This window comes from Hetaerina americana, unplaced genomic scaffold (genome assembly GCF_022747635.1).
Source record: "Hetaerina americana unplaced genomic scaffold, ioHetAmer1.1.p SCAF_10, whole genome shotgun sequence".
Classification (NCBI taxonomy): Eukaryota; Metazoa; Arthropoda; class Insecta; order Odonata; family Calopterygidae; genus Hetaerina; species Hetaerina americana.
In genome coordinates this window covers 59,318,383-59,345,058 of record NW_027286070.1, presented here as the reverse complement: position 1 = coordinate 59,345,058, position 26,676 = coordinate 59,318,383, and the positions used below count along the sequence as shown (strand labels likewise).

Below are 26,676 nucleotides of genomic sequence, written 5' to 3'. Positions count from 1 at the left end.
TCAATCTTAGGATTGAAAGACTATTAAATGATAAAGTAAAACAAAGTGTTACTGACAACAAATGCATTCCTTATCCTTGAGAAAATTTTATACGATACTTTTTACTTGTATATTAAGGTACACGCATGAATGCTTAGAGTGATAATTACAGTATTCTTATGTGAATTTAATGCAATTAGGTAAAACTACACTTTGAATGATAATTATGGCAGAATTTTAATAATATTTACATATTTCTTCCATTTCACAATATCAATCAGTTTCACAGGTAATCAATGCATTTGTAAACTTTTCATTGATATAAATTAAATGGCATCATTAAAAGACGACTAAAAAATTCTTTTTATCGGTTTTCATTTAAATGTGCAACATTTAATTTTACCCTAACTTCCTGGTGAAAATTAGGCAGAGGAAACAGCTATCTTGTAATCAGATAATAACAATCAATTTTTCAAAATGAAAGAGAAATTAAACCTTGGCGTGAATACTAAAGGAAAGAGAAAATCGCTGAGACAGATAATGCGTAATCAAAGGATGACAAAATTCATTTCTTTTCCATTACTTCAAACAAAAAAAAATGGGGCAGAGGGTAGGGGACTTAGATGTGTTCTCAAAATGAAAAGACGCATCAGAATCGGAAAATTACGTTGCCCCTGGAAGTGAACCATTAAGGGGAGGGCAAAGGAGGGAGGGGGGAGTGAAAGGGAGGAGGACGGCCGGAGACACTCTCTAAGGGGAGGGGAAAGCAACCAGGAAAAGGCAGCATAAAAAGTTGTCGTAGCTCTGAAAAGGCATAAATCCCGAAAATGAATATAATGGACCCGAAGTCATAAAAGGCTGGGGTAAAATTGAGCGGGGCTGCTATGGATGGAATAAAGTACGGAGTATGGCAAGGATATGTTTTTGTGCAAGGGGAAAAGGAAAGAGAGTGTAAGGAACCGGATTTGATAACGCTTCGAAATGATCTTGGGAAACACTTGGAATATTCAGAGAAAACATTACCGCAGAAAAAATGTATATTTCTTCCAGGACTCTATAAAAAGTTGGATGATTGGAAGGGTAATGTGTAATAAAAATATCGCATCTTAAATTTCTCTAGTCACTTTATAGAAATAAAGATTAAAAAATATTTTAACACCTGGCATATTGCATTAGCACTGTTTTATTCTTGTTCACAATTTGTCTAAATAGAGTTTAAAAAGTCAAGAGGCATTTACAATATTAAACTTTTGTTTATTAAAAGTAACTTAATCTTATATTTTTTTTAAATAGTAATAAAATATTAAAGTATATGATTACATTCCAATCCTCGAATTTATTCATTAATTGATTCGAGCTTCATATCGCTTATCAGCTAAATTAAAAAAAAACGCTCTATTACAGCGCATATGCAAATTTGTTTAGCAATTCACGATTTTGTGAGAAAAAAATTCCTTCGAAGGTATCTTATTGATTCAACAGAAGTCTTCATCTTCACATTTTTCCATGTTTTCTACTATATGGCATCTGAATTATAATATGAACAAATGACTGTTTTATTATCTCAAATTTGTTTTTCACTCATGCATGCAGGCATATGTTTCACAATTATAATGAACTTTCTTTCTATTATTACTGCTTATAACGACTAACATGGCCACCAATTAGACTTCTCTTTGTTCAAGTTTGACTGATGCTAAATTATTCCCCGGTAAGGAAAAGAAATTTAATTACATTTTTACTTCGGTATTCATCTAAAAACATATAATGCCACACATTTCACAAGGAGGAGGGAGTTGATGACGGGGACGTTGAGTAAGGATGTTAAGAAAAGACTCGTAAAAACTTGAATACGGAGCGTAGCTATGTACGGCGCGGAAATGTGGTCATTGAAGCAGGAGGATAGACGTAGACTGGAGGCTTTTGAAATCCGGGTGTGGAGAAGGATGGAGAGGGTGAAATGAAGCGAAAGAAAAACAAACGAGGAAGTACTTGGTATGGTGGGCGAAGAGAGGGGTTTGTTGGGAGAATTCCTATGGAGTCAGGAAAAGTGGTTGAAGGGGGTATTGACCGGCAGCGGAATGTTGAAGACTGTAATTGAGGGGAGAATGTTAGGCAAACGAGGAAAGGGAAGGAACAGGATAGGGATGTTGGACGGGATGAAGGGAGGAAGAAAGTACTCAGAAATGAAGAGAGGTCTGATGTAGAGTAGGATGTTGTGTTTTGTTAGGGGTCACAAATTATTTAATTAGTAATTACGTCCATCCAAAAACCTACCTTAACCGGTAGATTACCTAATTAATTAATGCCACCCAATATTCCGTGATGGTTAGTGACAGGACGTGCTAGGACACTTTCAATGGAAATGGAAGTATTCCATACAGCTTTACAAGCAATAACTATTTTTGCATTCTTCATATTTTTGTGTCACATCTAGGATTTAAGGAATAAGGAATCATTAAGACCATTTCTATGGCAGTGCATTCTTCCAGTTATTTTTCAAATTATCTCACCTTCGCAAGCAGTGATGGTATTAACAGTGGGCGCGTGAAACCAAAACACTCCTCCATATTAAAATCAGCTCGGAAATCGGAACTAAAACTTTATGAAGACATCAATAATTTTCGACATCCAAATTCAAGGTTTTCTCTCAGCCACAGATGGATCGAAACGGTTTAAGAGCCTCAAAAATGGAGGATGTGGGCCAAATACCGAACCAAGGAAGGACTTGGAAATCCAGGGTCGGGTTTCTGGGTTTTTGAGACAGCATTAAACGGTTATTCCCAAAAATCCTCGGCCGTGGACCCGTTCCGAAACCCCTCACGCTCCCAGCAAGGGCGTTCACCCTAAGAGCATGCCCTCGTTTCCCCCGAGATCTGTTCTCCAGTCGCCGGGGCGGGCCCTCACCGAAAGAGAAATCACTCTCGCCACCCTTCCGGAACCAAATTCATAGTTTTTTCCCGCATCCCCTTATGCGCACTCTTTTTTGCGCTCCTTTCCCTTCAAAATCCAGCGTTAGAGTCGTTGGGGAGGAGGTTGGTAGGGGATGTGAGGAGAAGTTATTGCGCCGGGGGTGGGGCAGAACGGGGATGGATAATGGGTGGATGGAGGGGGGATTTCTTCGGCAGAGGGAGAGAAGAAAGAGATCTCACTGCCCTAGCCGGGATGGAGGAAGTCGCAACATTAAGGCCCTGAATGAGGACCTCGTTAGACGCGAAGATGGAGACGTGACCGTGTGTGGGAGTGGGAGGGGAGTAAAGGAGGGTGGTGCGACTGGGTTAGGGTACTGAGAGAAAGTGTGGGGTGAAAAAATATACTTACGGCGACCGAAGGAAATAAGGGTAAGGAGGAATAAGGAGGGAAAACCTCGATGGAAGGAATCGTCCTCTTTCCCTCACACGCATCGTGTCGTGAGTCTGGGACGCGTAAGGGAACTTTGGTGAGGGGAATGAGGGAAATAGAATTGCAGAGTGTGCGCCACCGTGGCGAAACGAATGGTCTCCCAGATACGGGGAGCCTAAATAAGTCGTGGTGACATAAATCAGTCCCCGCGCGAGGCTATTTGCTCGGAATGGGGACCATTTCAGCCTCACAGTCATGCAGGCAAGAAGGGAAGAAAGAAACTGAAGGGCGAAAGGGAGAGCAGAAACGAAAACCCTGGGAAGAGTATCCTTCTATCACTCTCTGTAGTATCTCTGTCTCCAACTGCACATGTAGTGGGACAGGATCGTCTCGTTCGGAGGCCGAGGGTTGGCACATTAACATGAATCTCTAGCTTTGACAACAAATCTCCTTTTCGTCTCCCCTTGCGCGAGTTTGAATTTTTATTGGCGTTTTATTCAAAATTTACGAGCTTGAAGGACAAATAAGTTTTGGAGGACAAATTCAAATTGAATTCGCCGGCACAGCAAGATTCATTCTCTCGAACGGATTATAAGGTGCGCAGTTACGTAACAGTGCAAAATAATTTATTAGTGTTTTTTTCAAGTTCAGAAATAAATATTATTATATATATTACGAAAAAAAATTGAATTGTGCAGTTTTTTTAACGCTTGAATGGCGATACTTGAAAATATTATTATCGCTCTTTGATAAATGTATAAAAAGTTTATTTAATAACGTCAGTATGACGTACACATACATAATTACCATAAAAAGTATCAATAAAATATATGTAGAATGGTAAAAACCTCTCATGGAAATAAATCTATCAATTAAAATCATTTGTGATACCCTCACTGCACACTAAGTATATTTTTTCAACTATGAATAAATAAGAACAGAGAGAATTTTATAAATATGTTTGAGATCATTTAACCCACATTGCAGAGCTTCGTTCATAATTTTATTAACCTTTCGTAATGGGTGAATACCGCTCGCCTTACGTCTTTAAACGCACGCTACGACGAAATGGACGTCAATTATTGACAATTTACCCCTCGTAACAAATTGCACTCTCTATCCTCATACGTAGTGATTTAACTAGATTCGCAGAAATCGTACCTCGTCTCATTCCAGCACCATGAGTGAAATGCGGCAATTTCTCGATTAGACGGTTGTGCGTAAAGTCTATGTTTCACGGCGCAAAATACCTTCTAACCTATAGAATGGTCTTTGGTCTTAAAAGTTCCATTTTATTTATTACTTTGATATCGGAAGGAGATAGATAGTATAAGGCCAACATGTGGTTTATAGCAAAACATAAAAATGAGGCGATAGCGTTTGACCCGATTAAAAAAAGATATCAAATTTGAAAGGGTGACCTATTTAAGTAAAATGGCTGTCTTTATGCTGCAGCATTATCAGTTTAGTAACTACTTAAGGACTAAATGTCTTTGTAGTATAGATAAGTAATTTTTCATGCATCGATAATGAGCTCATGACTTTTTTAAACCGCGATAGAATTAAGCTATTAAGTAGTTAACGTATCACCTTTGGTTTATTATTGGACCTGAGAGGGAAAATTACATTTTCAGAATGATTCGGAGAAAGTTTTTTTTATTTATGCATCAACTAGGATATAGGATGCAATATAACGAATTCGTGAAAGCATGTTAATAAATGTATTATATATTACTTGTACATATAATTTATTATTGCTGCATAAGTAATTTGTTCCTACTTTAACGTTAATGCCATTTTTGTGAATATATATATATATATATATATATATATATATATATATATATATAAATATATTTAACTTCTATTTCAGAAAGGTATTCCAAAATATTTTATAAGAAAGTTAATACTTTGTATTTTGAGAAAATGAGTTAGTGATAGTATAATGAGTTAGTATAGTATTAACTTTTGTGTAATACTATCCTCAAATATTTTGTCATGCAATTTTAAAAACCAATTATTTTTATGAAAATCTTTAAAATATTTTAGAAGTATTTGTTAATTTAATGCTGCACAAAATTGTTTTGCACATTTTTATATTCTTCGTTGCTTAATAAACAAGGTGGTCCAGGTTAACATTGTTTTAACGTTGATGCCATTCTAAATATTTCAAATACCCTTAGCACAAATACCTCTCTCCACGCATATTTATGAAAAATCTATTGTAATTATCTGGTACCTTTTTATATTATTCAGCCCTCAAATGTGATCATATTTTCATTGAATATATTTGACTATGGGTTAGATGGAAGAAGAGACTGTCATAGACTCAATCTCGCCATAACAAAGCCGAATTATTATAATCATTATTACTTCCATTTTTATTAGGGTACACCGTTACAGCAAAAGGTGTCTGCTGATTTGTAAGTACATCTATTAATATTGCACGTCATGCTATCCCTTGGGGATATCATCCGATGATCCCTCAGGGGAAACTGATTAAGACGATAATGAGAAACGATTTATCTCTGTTTTCCAGTTTGCAAGCTTATCGGGACTCTTCAGGTAAGTGAAGCCAGATTTTATTTCAGCCTCAGCGACCAGATTATTCCACCTCTGCATCAGTCAACAGAATAAAATAAACCCTCATTCGCCTCAACCTCATTTTTAAGAAACGTCTACGAACTGGTGAGTCGGGAGAGCTTAAAATACGAGACATGTAGAGAATGAAAGAAGAGGTGGCGAGGAACGAGAAATGAAACGATAAAATGAGGCAGAATTGACACTCCCGCGGCATTAGGAAGAAGTGCTGGGCTGTGGAGTTGGAGTGAGATTGAGAGATGGAATTAGAAGATGACGGAGGTCGAGGGAGGAATAGAGGAAGGAAGGAAGGCTTTCCACCAAGAGGAAGAGGGGATGGGAGGAAGAGAGAGCATGATATTGGGTTTGGGGAGGTCTTAAAGTCTTCCTTATCAGTCGCAGCCAGTCATGCGCGAAAGCCTTAGATTCGTGGGACGGTGCACACGCGTTGGTAAGGGAGAGACGGGGAAGGGCGGAAGGGCTCAGAGCGACGAGGAGGTGAGAGGGTGGCAGGTCGGGAGAGAGTGTGAGAGAGGGAGAAACGGGACGAGAGGAGGATTTGGACTCCGGCCGAGTCGGACGCGGAATACCAGGAAAAGGGGCGAGTGTACGCGGGGAGGAGAACGAGACCGAGCCGGAGAGAGAGGGAGAAAATCCCGAGAATGGGGTTAGGAGTGGAGACGGGGAGGATCGAGGCGAGGGATGGAGTCGGGTTGGAAAACTTGACGCCAGGAGAAATGAGCCCGGAAGACGGGCCCTCGACTGAGATTTCCGAAACACATGGGGTGGATGGGGAGGTGGAACTGGGGTACCCTGGAGCACTCTCGGGCCCTTAAACGTCTGGATTACGCGCGGTGAAATCTATCCTAATTCCCACGTACGGTTCAGGGCTTAGAGATTGGGCAAAGAGAAGAGGAAGTGCGCGCTCTCTCCCTCCCATGCCCTCCAAAACGACAACCAGTTGGCAGCTTTTGCTATTCGTATTGTACCCTATAAAGCTCTAAATTACAGACTACAGTCAATGCTACCCTGGATGTGATAGTCATAATAATAAGACACTAATTTACTCCTTTCAGTTTTTTCCTCTTTTGAGTATCAATACTTCCCTTGGAACCTCTTCCTCGTCTAACCTAGCTTGTGACTTGATTTTAAAACAAATGACGCGTTGAAATCTCCACATGGTAGATATTGTAGATTCAGTGGTATACGGTTCCCTTAAAGGCGTGCTATGTAGGGAGCGCTTCAAGGTGAACACACCAAAAAGTTTTGGACAAACTAGCTATCAAAGTTTATTCCCACACTCAACATTCATTACGCTGAGATGCACGTATGGGGTATTAATACCCTCTAATGCCTATCATTTTACCTTATCGTCAGGAAGATTTCCTTTACTACAATGTTAAAAATGAAACATATGAACGGCGAAATGGTAAAAAATCTCAATTCAAGGAGGAAAGAGTAATTAAATGTATCGTTGAAAGAAGATATGTCATGGACCTTGAAACTTTTATTTTGAATTTAACAATTCATTTATAAATTGCCAGTCAAATGGGTAATCACTTTTGCAGAGTGCACTAAAAGTAATTTGATTGCTTTCATGGTAATTCAGCTTGATGAATTCAACATTTTAACCTTAAATGTCTAGCTCAGTGGAATCTGGGGTTTATAGTGGCCGGAAAATGTGTCTGGACAAAATGCAACTTAGGAAATGCACTTTGCACGCACATTAATGCCTTGAATCAGGCACGTTAAATTTGGCGAACTCGAGTCCATACCGTTTAATAAATATAGAGATAAAACCTAGAGCGTAAAATATTTTAGCCCTAATTTTAAGAAGTTTGAAATAATTCTTAATCTACTGCCTTCATCGTACTTTCCCAAACCAGCATGCGTTCAAATTAGTTTTGGCATTAATGAAAAATAACTTATAGAAGGAAGGAAGAAGAAAAAAAGCTTGAATTTTTCCTTTGAAAAGTTTATGAAAATAATTCGGTAATTTTAGATTTGATGGTACAAACTGCTTAAAATAAAATTTCTGAAAGAAGAATGCGTTCTCTATCTTTGCACAACATATTTAACATAGAAGTATGATCTCAAAATTTTATTGAAATTTTGCGTTCAAACTATATTTAACATTTGTAATGACATAGTTCACTTTGTCATTCCACTCAGTTTTGTGAGTGCAATTAAAGAGTAATTACAGTGTGTGGAATTATAAATCCAATAATATCATTTCATTTCTATATGTTATGTAAATTGTACAAAGTTACGCCGGAAACAACAAATTTTACCTAACAGCCTTATTAATGAATCCTACAAATCGTATTCAATGGTCTTATGAATAAATTCTAGAAATATCTTGATAAAATTACTGTGGAATTCTATTTTAATTCATCGTACTAGAAAAATTGTACCGCAAGATAATTAATCTTGCGGTAACAATTTTTCTATTATGTATGAAAAAACAGGAAAATGACGTAGGGTGCCATAACGCTCAGAGTAGAGTGCAATTTTTCAGTTTCATTCTTAATATCTTTAGCAAATAAAAATTGGTGATACAATGCGACAATTTTTCAAAGTGTAATGCGGATGTGTCAGCAGACGTATCAGTAAATGACTCCGTCAAAAGTTACTAATGCGGCATCTCTCAAAGTTTCTTTGAATTTAAATAGACAGTCTTCACTCGTTGAACATAAAATAAATGTACCTATACACTATTCATGTCTTGTGCAAAAAGTTCATGAAAGTGCTACTGTAACTCATTTATTCAGGATTGCTTTGGTCTTCAATTATCAAGTATACCTTCACGTACCGATACATTTCAATGAGACAAACGCAAGATAAGATCTTAATAAGTTTGATTTTCCCTAAGAATCTTTATGTTCACACAATTCTATTGTTATTCTTAATTTCAACAAAATATAATGCATGAAGAAGTATGTGCTTTCCTTAATGTACAAAAAGAATGACTATGAATCGACGAAAATATCATTGAATCTTCTTAAAAGGCTAGGGAATGTTTCCTCACTTTTTTTACTCACTCCGCCTTTATCTTCTATGTATTTTTATTCCTCTCCAACACTTCTCCACCGAGCTCCCTGAACTTCCATCGCTTTCTTTCCCCTCTTTCTTACCCTCGCCTGCGGAGATATTTACGGTGTGTTTGTCCGGCCAAATTGTTGATGGATGGACTGCGCCGGCCGAAGCCGTTTCAATCCTCACAACCCTCCCCAAACCTTCGACACTCCTCCCTCCTACTTTCCCACCCGGAAAACATCTCCGCCCAACGAATTTGACCCCACAATCTCATCCACCCCCACCGTCTCACTAAGCGTCACTTAGAGTTAGAGCAAAGGAAAATCCAAACGAAAATTAACTGCCCACAACTTTCAACTGAGATTTCGGTTCGGGAAGCGAAGCATTCCAGCTCAAACAAGGGTGAATATTTCATAGTGAAATAACTGAAACTCTTCCGCAGAGAGTCCTTGAGTGGGTGAGTGTGTTAACTGCCTTGTGGGTACGTTAAAGTTGATCTTAGCTAGATAAGAATTGAGTAAAGTGATTGAGATGCGTACCATTCAACGATACAAAGATCTTGGTTAATGTGTCCAAAAATTGTATCACTGGTACTTTTGTGTCTCGTACTTTTGACGCGCTCTGGGGAATTACGCCAACTGGAGTAAAAAATTACAGAAATAATTAAAATGTCTCAAAATTACTCTGATTCAAATCTCACGCATTAGGTGACTCTGAAACCACGGTTAAACTAATTTTTCTTTTCCTTTCTTTTTTCACATCTGGTAATGTGCAGATCTACCTCCTCTAAGCTATGTTTTCAAATGGTCAAGTATTCGGCATTAATTATTAAAAACTATTACTTAGCACTAATTTTACAATTACTGTAGACTTCTGTATCTGTGAGTTTATATCATCTTTGTAAGTAGACCACTAGAGAACTATGTTTCTTCGATGTAAGTATTTCATCTAATTGGGGAAAAGGATTGGATTACGAAAACTATGAAAACCCTCCGAGTATGTATATCTCACACCACATGGCTTACCACTTATAGAGTGTTGACTCTAACAACAAAACTAATCCTTGGACTACGGTATGTGCGTTTCACTGTATATAATATTTAACAACATTAAAATATATAAATATATCAATAAAACTATAGAAAAGGGAATTACGAGAGCTTGGCAGCAGAAAATTGATTGCCATGCTGCAAAGAAATAACCGAAGGAATGTCATCTTAAAATAATTATAATTTTAGACTGTAAGTATTCGTAAACTGCACAAGAAAAATAAAAATAAGACACGAGATTTACCTAAGTTTTTAATAATTGGAGTCTTAATAAGTCATGGAAACTTAGGAGAAGCCTTCTATGAGAGTTTATACTTTAGATGTCAAAAGGTAAGGTAACTACTGTAACCTCGTCAATTCGACACAGTAAATGCAGACCTTAGAGGAATCGATTTTCTAGGCTTTCTCAGAGCCCACAGGTCATTTGACTGAGTGATCGGTAAATGGTGGTCTACCATTTGAATGGTCGGATCGGACTTTAAGAAAAATGGAGAACGGTGACCATTCAGCCCTCTGCACTCTCCCCATAAGACACGACACCCTTCCCCCCTTATCCGCAGCTTCTTGGACATTGATTTAAAGCCACGAAAACCTCCCCCGAGGCCACCATGGGGGGAGGAACAGCGCATGGCTTTTTAGGCGCGGACGACTTCCAAGGCCCACCCCTCTTCACCCTCAAGCCGAGGGTACCATCATACTTCATTCTTCCTCTCCCCAACCGATCCGTCGCCCCTTGCACCCGCGAAAGGAACGCAACCTTCAAAACCCATCGCTTCACTCTCTTCCCCTCTTTCATAGCGACAGGCAGGCAGCCCACTAGTCATTATGACTGCAACTGAAAGTCATCGGAGCTTAACTCGATATCCTAAGCGTGACAGGTTGGTTACTGTGATGTGATACAAAAAAGGGCGCCTTTTTGACTAATACCTCATACCACCTCTCAGGGTAGTGAACGAGAAATTTTAGAAAGAGCCACTGAGTATTTTTTCAGTGTACCAAAATTCCTCTGTCACTTTGTAATGATTGGAAATTTATTTAAGTTATGATTATCAAGAGAAGGATAAAAGATGACCATGAAACTATTCGGCCACCATTTATTTTTTCTCAAATTAAAGTACTGTTTCTCCTCGAAAGAAATGATGAAAAGATTAGCTTTCATAAGGTATGAGATTTTCAAAGTGTAATAATCATCAATAGAACATAAGTCACCAGGGAATAAGGATTAGCTCACCAACACCTAGTCCCTTGGGAACATGCTATCATTAAAGGATTTGAAGTTTCTTCAAATTTAACTCTAACAATTAAAAAGAAATGAAACAGTATTCTTAACATTAAATTTTGTCATAATGTACTCTATGTCACAATATGTTTTAAACCGCATTTAATGCGTAAATGGTTCAATATTTAGGGATGCAGATGAATGGATCGTTAAGCTAGTCTATTAAGAAAAAATGCACAACAGAATATAAGGTAAATGCTAGGATTTTCAGTCACTCGCGATTATTCCATACATTTTTAGGATATCAATCCAAATAATTAATTTTAGTGCGAATTAATATTAAATAGTTTTGCTATAAAGAGCACAATATTTATACCAATTCAACTGAAACTTTGAACTATCCAATGGTTAATCGTTTGGTTTATATTACAAATGAGAGTATATTACATGATATATTGAGAAGTCGCGAAAACTCTAATAAAACTCATTACACGGTGTTTCAAAGAAGTTAATATATAAAGAGGGCTTTAGCACCAAATATTATTATTGATTGGGCAATTTCTGCTTTGATAAAAATATCAAATCTAACTAATCATGGCGTACGAGTAATCACTCGGAACCGTATTTATTCATTGATAATTGCGTAATTTATGGAAAAAATTAGTAAAGTATGATGATTGCAAATTATTAATGAGTATTTATTTTAAATTAACCAAAAAAAGTATATTTGTCCTAAAATGGAGTAGCTATCTTACGCATTCACCAAAGTGGAGCTAGGCTTCTAAAATTGTTTTATGATAATCTCAGTATCTAGATTATTAGAGAAACTAGGTTGAAAAGCACTAACGGAGCAAAGATTAAATATATTGCATGAATTAGAAGCTGGTCTTTTTGGAGACGATGTTGATAATATATTTTTGACCCCATCATGCAGCGGCAGGGAAGATTATGAAATAGTAGATAGAGGTCTTTATTTGGGCGAAATTGAGACCAAATGGTCCCTTCTTCCATTTAACCCATATGAAATACGTGATATAAAAGAGATCAAGTAAATACCAGACGCATTTAATATTTCATTTTTACCACGAATGATTGAGGATACGAATATCTGTGACTGTGTGCATAAACTACCACGTGTAGACAAGTGTTTTACAACTTAAATTTGATGTAGCATGCCTATTGTGGAATCACCACTAATCGCCCAACCTACCAGTGGCTTACCGTGTACCAAGTAGAATCCATCGGTTAAAAAAGTTTCAGAATTCCGAGGCTAGATTACAGGTTCAATGTCGCCAAAGGCTTAATCCAACTTATTTCATGTAAGGTAATGCCAGGAATGATTGCGTCATTAGCGTTGATTTCCACTTATAATCACTTCTTTTACCGGCTACTACTCCAGCTCAATTTTCCAAAGTCTCTGTGTCCTCCAGGTATATTTATTACGACACTTTGAGAGAAGTGGCGATAAAGAAAAGTAGAACGAGGGAGATGGGGAGTGTAGCATCAGGAGAAGATTATTAGAGCTTGTGCTGGTATCCCAAAACCCACTCCCCGTCTGGGATGACCCTCCCACCACCGATTGCTTCGCAACATCCCCTAACGAAAGGTTCCACCCACGCCCCCACCTCCCGCAAACCCCCCTACAAGAATCCCTCTCAAGGTACGTTGTATTCCCCACCCCCCTTCTCTTTCCTTCCTCCTATGGATGCCGCATTGCGTACAGTTAAAAAGAGGTTGAGGAAGCGGAGGAGCCAATCCCGTGATCAAAAAAAAGTGAGCGTCCCCTTTTAATCCGATGGATTCACCCACGCGTAGTACTTTTTTCAATGAGCAGGCACACCTAAATTCCTCTGGAATCCCTGCATGACGTAATTAGCCGCCATTTTGTCGTCGCTCCCTTATATTCGCTTTTGATAGAACCGTGGCATCCCCTCCACTCGCCGTAAATCAATATTTCGACGCCGGGGAACTTAAAATCCATTCCGGACCCAAAAACCTCCTCGCGTTACACTTTCTGTGCAAAAACAAGCGGTAGCACAAAGACAAATGGAAAACAAATAAAAAAATTAAAAAGGTGAGACTCACCTTCCGAAGGCACTGGCAGCCTTCTCCTTGATGGCAGTCAATGCTCCGAAACCCGGCATCTTGGAAGTCTTCTCTCAAGCGCAGAGGTCAAGTCAAGGTCGTCCTCCGCCGCAGGACGCTCGTCCGTTGGTGATGTCGCCAAGGGAACACCCTCGCGTCAGGAAATGTGAATGTCACGGCTACGTCATTTAAAATATCTGCCCTAGGGAACAACTGCCTCTCCCGTGGGTGATTTACAATTGCATAATCTCAAGGCTGTAGTTAACACGCCTAGTCGGCGTAGCTCCTCGATCACTGAGCAAAACTGTCGATGCTCTTCTAAGTGGTGGCCAAAATTAAAAAGAAAAAAACGTGGTCAGCCAGTGTAGATGAGTCCTCGTTGAAACTGATCGATTATCATAAATTAAGTTTTTTCTCGGTCGTGAACTTTTAAACGACGTAAAGAGAATTATTTTTTCACCCAAGCCGTCGAAAGATGCCCTCCGTTAAAAATCTCTAGTGTATCGTTAAGTGTTCCGACCGCTAAGGAATAATAACTTTTCTTGTAGGTGTAACTTTTCGTAACGGGAATGATTCGGGAATCTTCAGAAAACAATTTGAAAAGTAATAAATCGTGTGCGTGTGTGGGTTGAATGAGGTCCGGTTGATGGTGACAGACGTATTAGCTGAGGCCCTTGACGGTGAACATTGGATGTCCAACGGACTAGCCACGCACATTAACTTCCCTATCACACGCGCACACGGCGGAGCAAACGTTGAGCATCAACCACCTCGTCCTCTCGTCGTCGACCGGTTTAGTGCGGCCTCCTCGCTGTCGTCTCCTCGAGCGGGGAGGCGGGCCGGGACGCGTCCCGGGGGGATGAAGCGCCACCGGCCGGCGACTTCGACATCCTCGGCTCCCTCTCTCCCCCTATCCTCTCTCTCCCACTCTTAACTCCCTCTCGGTGAGTTCAGCCACCTCACTGCTCTTCTCTCGCCACCCTCGCTGCCTAACTCGTCTCTTCCTCGATGAACCCTCTCCCTCAGCTCGCCCCGGCAGTCGATGCTTGCTTGCCCGCCCGGCTCCCCGCCGACTTGTCGAAGAGGGGCGAGGACGAAGGTGTTGTGTGTGCCCCGGTTCCTCCTTCCTTCCTCTCCCCGTCGGTCCTCGTCCACCCCCCGTCGGGCAGCCCGCCTTTCGCCGCGACCCCCGCCGCCGCCCCTGCTGGACTCTGCCAAGGATTCACGAACCCTCGATACTGAAAAAATGGGACGAGGGAGAGAGAGAGGGTTCAGGATGGGGTCGAGCGGGGGAAGGGGAGTTTTCTTTATGGGTCTCGAATGGAAAAAGAAGGGGTTGAAGTGAACATCGTTATTGGGGACAAGTCTCACAGTAAAAATATTCATGAGCGAATCTACAAGATGTTGGGGAAATAAGGTCCTAGGTGGGAAAATTTTAAGAATCTGTCCACTGGTTTTGCTCCGTTGGGTTCTCTTTGTTGGACAGGGCTGTTTACATTTGTCGTAACTCAGTCTTAGAGCAGTTGTTGCTACCCCGTCATAAAAGAGCTACAATTTGAAATAGCATTTGAGGTAGACGTTAAAAAAGCCAGAATAATAACTTTAGCTACTTTTGAGGTCTCCCGCTCAATAACTGAAACCCAAAATCGGGAGAAAAAGTTTTTATTATGATCTCATGACGAATAAAAATGACATACCATGTATTTATATACACACAAACATACCTTATGCTTGCATATTATGACCACTATGTGATTCTTAATCCCTAAATCTATCGTCCCAGAAGTAATCGAATTATTGTAAATGCCAAAAACAGTATGATGATAAGGTTATAATATTTCCTTAGGTACCACGGTTTTTCAATCCTAGCAACTGACATTTGTAATTCTTATTAGAACAAAGAAGCATATCCCAAATGCGAGTAAACCTAATGCATACTAGCAAACTAATATTTGGCAAAACCTCATTAATTTATGTTTTATCCTAATTTTGGTTTTAACTTACATAAAGAAAAATAATGATATTCGGAATTCACATAAAACAGCATAATAGCAATTTAAATACAAAGTGTCGAATTATTATTGCAAGCCAGCCAGTACATTATGTGCACAACGAAACTCTAACATCAATCAACCTAACGAGAAACATTTGCTCATAGATTTCAATGCATGCCTTTACATGAGACCTCGGTGACGACAGTATTATCACGTTATTTGTATTATTTAATGACAATCATTTCTCATACACACGTATTTATAATAATTAGGTATTCATGAATTTGCTTTGACAAGTGAAGATGTCTCTAAGGGAAAGAAAAATGTATATTTTCCTTCGACCGGAGTTATTCTGCAAGTTCATTTTACATGCAGCTTTAATGTGTCAACTCGATAAAATTCAAAGTAACTTAGGTAATCGCATAAAAGTACTTAGGTAATCGCAAGTAACTTCAAAGCAGAACTCGCGACAGCTGATGTAATCAGTTCTGAATTGTAATACGTCATCACTTAAAAGATAAGATACAAAAGAGTAAACCATATAGTCTTGTTCATATTAAAGAACAATCCGTGAATAATAATTTAACACCAACTATTACATACTTCTTAAGAGGCATTTTACTCTTTACCAAAACTTCATGTTACAATCAAATCACTCGTCGTTAATTAACTTCCTGTTTTAAAATATTCTATAATTTTATAAGAAATTAATCAATGCATTGAATAACAACTTAACAATTTTACATTTAAAATTATGCATTATCTAGCTCACACGGGAAAATACGTTGATTATACGTGAATTAATGAGAAAAATGTCTAATATTTGCAGATTGAATTTCCAGTGAAATCGAACAAGGCCATTTTATGTTGCATGAATGAATTGAATGTGAATTGACGCTTTCATGCTATAGCAAAAGATGCTTTTTGCTATTTTAATGTTAAATAAATTCTAAGATTATATATATAGAAAGTGACTATAGTCTACCTTATTATTTAGCAATCATATACAGCATGTATCGGTTTTTATTCCACCCTGAACGACCATGTTTTAATGAAAATTGATGAAAAGCAATGAATTGTAATTTAAGGTAAACAAGGAAAAATTTCTAATCATTGAAAAATAAAAATATTTTCTATTTATGAATGTACCGCCGATATGAAAAATTTATTTCATGAAGAAAAGTGTTGTTAATTTATTATAATCTATATTAAAGGTTTCTCTGAATATATTATAACGTTGCGTTTTCATGGTTTTTTTATTTATTTATTAATAGTCTCCCAATCATAACGATTACAGGAAAGGAATTTTTTAATTACGATACCCAAGTCCAAGGTTGGAATTGAGGGTTTGATTCCCATTTAAGGGGAATCGAACCCGCGATGGCTAGAACAGTAGGGAGTCTATAATTTGTTCTTTAAGGTTTAAATGTTTCTTATGAATTTCATTTAATTAAATTATGAAGCAAATGGATATGTCCTATAAAGTATAACCCTATAACAGCTACTATCACACCTAGAATCAGGATGTTTCTGAGATTGTATTATGCAATGGAATAAGGACAAGATATTTTCATGATTTGTACTTATAATTAATAATTTTCTTTATTTTTACGAATAGAAAATTTAAATAAAAATGGTTGCAAACGTTTCGTAAAACGTAATCCAATTTTTTACATCCGCAAAGATGAAGGCACGTGTCTATTGAAGGTAATCAATGATCTTTGCTAGGAGCTTTCTTAACATCATTTTGCAAACTAAAACTTTTTAACCGATGCACCGTAAGATTGCCTATAGGAAATTAATTAAGATTGCAACTCCGTTATAATACTAATTAAGATTTGTACTACAAGAGAATATGGACAAATTTTATCTTTAAATTCTCTGTAAGTTTACAATGTGTGTGAAATCGGAGCAGTATTAAGCCAGTTAAAAGTGCGGAAAAACAGTGTTTGACGGTAAATTAAAATTTCTTCGGATATACTTAAGAAATTATGTTAGTCTCATGCAAAATATTTTGTCATACAACATAGGTATATATATTATTGCAATGTTTTTCCCCATTTTTAAATTTTAATGTCATGCGTCTCAGCATATGCTAATCTGGGTTAAATGACCCACGTTTTCAGAAGGAAAAATAAATTAAGATTTAATTGTTTCATTGTCGAAACCTAAGTTCGTAGATATCATTTGCGAAAAAAAGCGAATAGAAAAACTCTAACTATTAGCCACCAACTTCAGTATTGTTGAAAGATTGCCAATATTATTATCCATTGTATCCATCGTTAAAATTGAGCAACGACTAATTGCCATCCATAGTTCTAAAAAAATCGTCTTTTCACCTGCGAGGTAGAAACAATGCGATATCTTCTTTGTCGCATAATTTCCGATTAAACAGAAAAATCCGTGTTTGAAATTTTCACCTCACCCCCGGTTGAGTTTTCTCTTTGCTTCCAGGGGAGACTATCGTGTTCCATGTTGGTGGAAACATTCTTAAAAGAACGCGATTTGCGTTTGAGAACATGCAACCTCCCATGACCTATCCGGTGGCATCTCATGAGAAAAATCGCAAGTTGAGGCGCTGGAACCAAAATTCAATGGGATACCTTCCCTCCATTGAAAATAACTCTTTAAATACATACTGATATTAATGCCACTTCCCATTTAAGCTACCAGAATATTTAAGGCTAATCAATCTCTTTATCTAAGCTCAAATAATAAATAATCAGGTGGGTGGCATTTTAATCGCGAATCTTCCTTTAAACAGGATGCGAAGTACTTGCCAGGCTAAACTTAAAACCTGTCACGTAGAATGAGAAACAATTATGGAGATAAAGTTTATGTGATGAGTCACAGTATAACACACAAGGTCATAGACCTCTCTGAGGAGCAACTGCTACCCCTTTCATGCTATAAAAGCTATGTTGAGTTTTCTATGCAGAAATCTTCAAACTGAAAGCCATGTACTTCATTAACACCTCAATATAAATATTATAACTAAAATATACTTATATAATGTACATAATATAATTATTAAATATCATTTTAGGTTTTAATTGCATCTGTGTCGAAAAGTTTAAGTTGCATTTAATTTGTTTAAACAGTATTTTATGATAAAAATCCAACCAACTAACCAACGTGGACCAACGAAGAATAGAAGCATTTCAAGCATTGTGCTGGAGGAGAATGCTGAGGATTAAGACAAAGTGAGGGACGATGAAGTATACGAGGAAATAGATATGTATAGAAGACATGCATAGAAGGGCAGGAGAGGAAAGGACCATATGGAGAGCTCTACGGCAAAGAAAAACTATATGGATTGGACATATCTTGAGGCACAATGGATTCGTTAGAAACATAATAGAAGGAAGAATTGAAGGAAAGATCCCGCAAGGGAGGCCGAAGAACAAGTACATAGTGCAAATTATGAAGGACGTAAAACAGGGAACCTATTAGAGGGTGAGGGAATTAGCACTAAATAGGGAAGAATGGAAGGCTGCAGTAAACCAATCTTAGGATCTAAAGACTGATGATGATGATAAAAATCATAAAGCTCTTTCAATATTACATCCCTCGGAAGCGTATAACGCAAAAATTTACTCATGTCATCATACCTGGGAGTTATTAATGTGTGGGTTACATAAATGCCATGGAAACATTTGAGGGGCACAATCTGGGTGAATACAATGCTATGTTAGCACAAATGTTGTATATGTTCCACACGGTGATGAGCTTCGGCAAATCATCGACAAGTAGAAACATCTATGTCAAAAATCGATCTGCGACACCCAAGATTTTAGATCGTGGACACAAAACATGCATTGGATAACAAAGCAACAACCAATATTCTTGAAAGGGAAAAACAAACAACCATTTTCTCTCAGCTTTCCGGAAGGAAATAGATCTTGATGGTGACAACATATGCGTTAATATTATTTCAAGTTGTGTGAATGTCAAATCTTCAATCAGGAAAACCTCCATAACCACTTATTAATCTACATAACTACTAACCTACATAACCTACCTAATCCTAACCTAACCTAACCCTAACCTAATCTACATAGCCACTTTTTAATCTACATACTACGAAGAACCTGTGTGAGGGTGTAGAGCGTATAGAGCGCATTGATCAATTGCATCACCTATTACTTAGCATTTACAAAGGACAACTTGTGTGTAGTAGTGCCGAGATATTCTTGTGAAGTTTGTGCCTTGAGTTTGGGGAAACACTGCTCTCCAGTTTTTAAGCGGTCAAAATTGAATGAAGAATTCGCACGGGGACATACAGCATCAAAAATGGCTGATAAATTGGAAAAAGAATTGTGTGCAAATAATTTCTGGTACTTAAATATTGCTCTAGTTTTATTTTATGCTAGATACATTTATTCTGCACTAGATACTTCAAGAAATATTTTTTCCATTCAAAATTATATATTAGAGTAACACGGTAGGCTATAATTTTTAATACATTTATGCAAGTCAGGAACTACCAATCGCATATGAGAAATAAATTATGACTACTTAAATTATACGAGAAATAAATTATGACTACTTAAATTATACATCAATATATACAATCAATTTTTAGGTCTAAAATTTTTATCCATTTATATCAATTTAAAATCCAGTGATAATTTTTTAAAGAAATTTGTGACGGCGGTAGAATTAATACTTTTTGTGACCCAATTGATATTTTTACACCGCAATAATTTAACCTTGAGTTTAATAGGAATTTTTAAGATAAGTTTGGAAAAAAATTTGATAATTTTTTCTTATCGTTAATTTTTTAGTGTATTTAATTTTGCACGATGAAGGCTTACAGGTACGCCTTATTTGGCTGATTAAAACTCCGGGGATAATTATAGTGAAAACCTGGGAACAACTGAATGTATTCTTCTTCGAGTATCTCTCCAGTTATACAGAAAAAAGACCTTTCAAATGAAAAAACTTCAAAAAGGAAGCAGTGTGGTTGTGTTAAAAAAAGTCTTAAGATATTTGTAACTAGTGTATTCATATATCAAAATGTAATTTTAAAATATGTATCATACGTTTTAAAAAAACGAAGGAAGGTTCATTCGTCTCTTTTTTGTAAGTACTCGTAGTCATATAGCCACCACAGGGAAAGGAACTGGCCCCTCTACCTTAAAGTGTGAATTTCTCACGCCGTCGGGCTTAGTGCTGGGTGAACTCTACCATCAACTACCAAATAGAACTTAGGGTTGATATTGCGTTTATGTTTATATTTAACATTTTTTTTGATTGGTCCAAAATCTCAGGCTGGGCAAGTTCTCTCAGTGGTCCTATCTAAGTAACCAACTATATTCACGACAGAATTTTTTAATTGTTATATATATTTTCATGGAAATGACTAATCGACTCAATACTATAAAAATTATTGTAAAGTTAATTTCGTAACATTTCGTATCTCAAAGTATAATATATAAGCTGTTATTCAAGTTTCCATTATCCTTAGTTACAGAGAACCAGTTCTAAGATGGAATATACCAAGTTATACTTTTGAGGTAATGTAAAAATGTTATATTCTATTCGTTATGATAAATAGGTTATATTCTATCTTTAAATCTGTGGAAAAGTACAAGTCTTTCCTTTTAGTATGGATATGTAAACAGGTTAGGCTGTTAAATGAGAAAAACATGTAATGTAATCTCTTCCGCAACAACATTTTAACTTATTAGCGCCAGTGCGAAATTAGTTAGCAGTAGTTGTTATGCTTTAGAAAAAACGTCGGAAAGCATAAAATCATTATTTATAAAATGTTTTATTATAAAAATCATTTTGTTAAATTAAATATGGAAAATTGTCAGCAACGTAAAGAAACAAAGCTGTTTTTCTGACAGATGGAATTTCACCAAGCTAAGGTCCTTTCAGTAAATTTCATTAAGGCTTCCTCAGATTGAAAGAAACCTAGTTAATATTACCTACGGCACAATATGAGGGAAATTGATTTAATTAAAATTTTTGGGACTCTTTAGGGGGAAGCGGTTCCTTTGAGTTCCCACAAAAATCGACGCTACGCTGGGCGCGGGATTGTCCCGGCGTCGGGCTTCACCAGTTCTAATGCACTTTCACGTAAAAAGAGAAATTAATTTTCGGCCCTGTAACAGGACTGTGGTCCGGCCCGACCCATTTCCTAAAAATAATCAGAAACTCCACCAGCTAGAGAAAAACATTTTTAAAAACTTAATCATTTATAGGAATATACAAAAATAATGCGAATCACCATTAAAAAAAAACTACAGGTAGATATCAACAAGCATTGAATACATGTATACATTTTTTATTCCAAAATGCTCCACCCAACTAAAAATCGAATGATACGTGTTTGTTTTTGAAAATAATTACTTGAGTAAGTATTTTATTCGAAACTAACTTCTTCTCCTAAAAATTTTGTAGTTGCGAAATCTCGTTCACATTATAGATAAAGAAAGAAAAGGGGTGCAGGTGCACGGCTTAAGTTCTGTCGGTCGTTATCACTGAAGTTAATTTTATTAACCTGACTTCCTGTGCGATAATAACTTGGAACCGTAATGTTCCGATAAGGGTCAATAATAATCAAGAATGCATATCAAATTTTTTTTTGAACTCATTAAACATAAGTGGCCGGGAATAAATTCAACGCAAATCCACCGAGGTCGACATCAAAATTATAAATGTTGCCAAAATGGAATATTAAACTTAACTGCTATTACCAAAATATAAATTATAATACTTCTCGATATTAATAACTGGTTTGCAGAAAATTGTGCATACCGTGAATAGTTATAAATTATTCATCCAAAACGCCGGAAATGATAAATGATGAAACCAAATGGTGGATAACACGGTTAACATGTCTGAATGCCACAAGTAATTTCTTATTCACTGAAAGCTATTACGGTCAATACCGCTCCTGATACACACACACAATTATCTGGGCTGCGAACCTGGTAATTCCGGAGATTATACGCTAAAATGAACAATTTGCTGGTTTTAAGTAGCAAGTTTCTGAATATGCCGTGCGTTCCTCAACGGCTAAACAACATATATGGAGAAATATTTGGAAAAATATTTTTGCGAGAAAGGACGAGAATGATAATTAATTTTTCTGTAAACGATAAACGGGTAAAAGGTCTTGACGATGAAGCATGTATTATAATGCTAAAAAGTAATTATTTTTCGTTAAAGCATAATAAATATAGGATGGAAATTTCACTAAGATTCAGAATTAGCAAACAAACAAATTATCGAGAGGTATCAGCCTAAGGAGATAAAAATAACCCAGATTTTAATAAATAAAATTATAATGGATAAAATTACAACATACTTTTAAAATCGTCTAGTGATACACCATCACATATATGTCACTGGGTTATAATTCTTAATAACGTTTACGTACCTCTACTAAATGCAAATAGTGACTTTTAATTTGAAATGAAACTCAGAGTGTTAGAATCTAGATCTCGTATTGATTTAGCATTCGGTCGAAAGCAGAGAGTTTTAGTTTTATATGACGCGGGTGATATTTGGCTGTTATTTTAAGCATTGAAATGATAAAATGAGAAGCATGAGACAATGAAATTATTGCAGGAATCGTGCGTCACAAAGAAGCGTACGTTAATTTTTCAATGACTGTTTTATCTGGAATTTTTTATTGGGAGCATTGAACTAAAGAACTAGCTATGCTTATTGCATGAAAAATCAATCAATAGGAAAGCTGTAATGCTAAAAACGCCTTGTTAATGTGAAAAAAATAGGACTGCCTTTTTGGAGAAGCAAAATACCAGTTTTAAATACTGGTTCGGCAAAGTTTCAAGTTGGTGATTTCACGCTGGACACTGAATGTTTTTCTAAGCATATTTTTGCTATATGATAATTTAATTAGGGAATTAATTACAATTAGGGTTAATCTAATATTACGGGATAAATGATTTAGGTGCTTCCACTATATTCCTGCATAGAAATATAAAAGCAGAGTTTGATGACTCCATACCCGGACATATCAATTCTATGTGATTGAGAGGTAACATTTCAATGATTAGTAACGTTTTAGACCTCATGTAACACAAAAAATCGTCTTCTTAAAAAATCTAAATAATTTAATCAAATATAAGGAATGCAATAATGATCCCTCAAATATTATTCACAAATTATAAATATTTGAATTATGTGTCTTCAAAATTCATTCGCGGCTCGTCTCAGTGAAATCTACCCTAATTCCTCAGCACTCTTTCCTCTGGTGGCCATATTTAATAATGAAGGGCGCGATTCGAGATTTAACAATATTTTCGAAGGTTTCGTTGCCAACATACGCCAATCTTGTCAGAAAAATGAAATAATACTATGCAGATTATGAGTAGCAAAAGACTCCTTATGGCTAATACAGTACTAATCATTTGTAATATTTTGCTATAAATGTATTTAATTCAAAATTGCTACCAAAAACACTAGCGCTTTGGCGTGAAGAAGTGAAGTTTTTCAATTTGGAAACGTTTTCCATGGAAAATTTGCTAAGGATAAAAATCTCAATACCATCGTATAAATAAAAAATAAAATACAGTTTTAGGATTGCATACAAAAATGACTGATGAAGGTCTCAGAAAATTCAACATGAAATATGAGCGTTAATCAAATGATTTTTATTAATGATCGTCTTCGTGGTTTGTAGGACGATGAAATTCACGATATATTTGAGAACCGCACCAGAACGCTGATATATGTACTGTGTGTCCATATTCTTCCTTTTTGGGCCATAAAATAAAGGAAATAAGGTACTAAAATGTGGAAAACAAATTTTAAACAGCAGTAAAACTGTGACTTACCACACGACTACTATGCTCGATGAAATAACAAAGATTGTACGATGGACTGCCTCCTCAACTATTAATTTTTTCTCTCCTTTAAATAAAGTTTTTTTTATAGATTTTCAGTTCCATTTTACCTCAAGGAAATCCAATATTCAATTACCGCTAATGATTGAGCTGCTGGAAATCCGTAAACAATATGAATTTTCAACGTGAAACAGCGGCGAGAATTAACTCATTACATAATTGAGAAAGCGAAATTATATTCAGGCGACCCCTAAGCACTCGTGGAGTGAAACTAAAATGGCGGATACTCAAATGGAAGTGCTTTGATTAAGTGAAAGGGACAAATTGAGGCGAGTACTATCTAAAACAAATAAGCAGGAACGTGGTAAACCAAAAAAATTACGTGCTGTATAGAATAAACTGTTTGCAATGTAAATTAGAGAAGTTTAAATTTACTTCAATAAAAGCTAGATGTATTAAGGAGTAGAAGAGTGATAATAGATACTTATGATATTCGCAAAGAAAATACAAGCATGTGATATTTCATCAAAATAATTAAGTTCATTCCACATTCGTTTTTACTTCACCAAAAAGCTTGGGACCTATTTGTATTTTTGTAATCAGCCTCAATATAAATGGAACAGATTTCGCTTCTATAGCTATGAAAGTAAGGGTAAAACTCTCACTGAGCATATTGGTTCTATAGAAGACCATTAGACTTCAATTGGAACGAAAACGTATGGGTGGATTAAAACTTTTTTCTATTGCATCGATCATAATTAGATAATGTGTTTTTGATAATCATGAGAAAAAGAGTCGCTACCGAGATCATGAGAATACAGAGATAATTACTGTCTTACTTCAAAGATTAGTTTAGAATTACTACCACGTGGTTGAGGTTATACTATTTTGACAGCGTCTTTCTCAGATTTCAATTTTATACTCAAGAAATTTGCAATGGTAGCTTAAAAATTTCAAAAAGTTTGAAAGACTGCTCTTCTGAAGCTCACCTTTACAGAAGAAGGACGTATTATGACTCACGAAAGGTAAAACAATCCCCTGAGGTACTCCGGTAAAGCTGAGAGTATGTATTGTCCAAAGGCTTAAATGAGATTGCAATGAAACACTACCATAAACGTGCTCAAATGGACACTGCCACTACAAGACCGACAGAAACAAACAAAATTGGCGTGGAATAATAGGATCACGAAAATATATAGTATAGCACGCCATTTTAATCAGTCGTCTCGGGCGTCTTGAATTGGGCCCAAAATTGAAACACAGACTCTCCCCTTAAGGATACCGAACCAAAAACATATCTCCACACTCGCTGTAGTGGTATTTATTATTGATGGTAGATAACCCCAGAGATTGCCTTCGCCTTCAAGTGCAGGATAATGTTCTAACGGGTGAGTAGGTATTCATGGGCCGGATGATGGAAGGAGGGAAACCAAATGTCAAAATTAGCGTACCCTTAGCGTAAGGTGCCAAGGTGTCCACAGTTTAATAAGTTCCGTCCTGGTCTTGTGGTTGTGATACTCTCCACACGGTACCCAAGGGGGGTCCGAAACGACACTGGAGAATCCGTCACCCCGGGGAGTCGAACTAGGTCCCGTGTCCTGGGCAACCGGCGCACACTGACCACCGAACCGATCCGATTCCTCCTCGCGACCGCAGACGAGGACACTCGGTGGATCGACTAGCTGCGCTTCGGGACAATTGACGCGGCGTAACGAAATGAACCGCGGAACCCGTCGGAACATTCTGCCCTCTCGTAAGAAGGCCCCATGGGATCAATTTATTTAAAAAAAGAATTACCGCCACCATGAAAAACGTCCACTCACCTTCCCGACGGCGTCCGCCAAAGAAAACTCCCTCGCCTCCCCTCGGAAACCACTCTCTCCTCTTTTATGTTTCTTCCCGAGGGATAAAACGCTGATAAGGACGACCGCCCCACCCTTGCTCCCCAATGAACAACCCTTGGTCACACCCCCTCTCTCCCTCTCTTCCTTCTCCCTGTCGGACGCCCCAGGTGGCCTCCCAAGTTCGTTCCCCTCTCGTAGTGGCACTCCCGTCGGGTGGTCCCGGGTTCGCTTCTCCTGCGGTCGGGGCGGCGGCGGCACCTCTTCCTCGCTCTCGTCCTACCCGGGGATGGACGCTCTTCTCTCCCCGGAGACGGGCGAGGCCGACGAGAGAGAGAGAGGGCGGGCGGGCGAGCGGGAGACGGAAGGGTCGGCGCGGGAGATGGCGGGCCGGCCTCCGTTAAGGAAGAGATGGCGGGGGGGGGAGGGCGGCGGCGGAGAACTGGGGGTGGGGCGAGGGAGGGAAAAGGGGCGGAGATAACCCTCCCTCTCTCTCTCCTCTACTCCCTCTCGCCCTCTTTCGCCACCGCCCACCACCCCTCTCGGAAAAACACGGGGACGGAAACGTCGAGAGAGGAAGGGTGAATGCCAGGGGGAGGAGGGATGAGTTCGGGACGAGGGCAGTCGATGCGGGGGCGGGAGGGAGTGGTAGAGGAAGGGAAGAGGAGGGGAGAGGGGGGAATGCAAAACTGGGAGAGGAATGACGAGTAGGGAATTGCTGGGAAA

General features: G+C 37.8%; 1 protein-coding gene across 2 annotated transcripts in view; it reads right to left on the bottom strand.

Moving 5' to 3' along the window:
- VGlut (Vesicular glutamate transporter) overlaps positions 1 to 26,317 on the bottom strand; it is a 279,852-nt gene extending 253,535 nt beyond the window's left edge. Inside the window, exons 1-2 of one of the 2 annotated variants that reach the window (XM_071598728.1) lie at positions 25,933 to 26,317; positions 13,291 to 14,528 (exon numbers count right to left, since the gene is read on the bottom strand). In XM_071598728.1, the coding sequence (XP_071454829.1) occupies positions 13,291 to 13,349 (59 nt within the window). In that variant the 5' untranslated portion in view covers positions 13,350 to 14,528; positions 25,933 to 26,317. Of the gene's footprint in view, positions 1 to 13,290; positions 14,529 to 25,560; positions 25,669 to 25,932 lie in introns of those variants that run through there. The other variant, XM_071598729.1, reaches the window with a different exon arrangement.
- Positions 26,318 to 26,676: the final 359 nt, after the last annotated feature.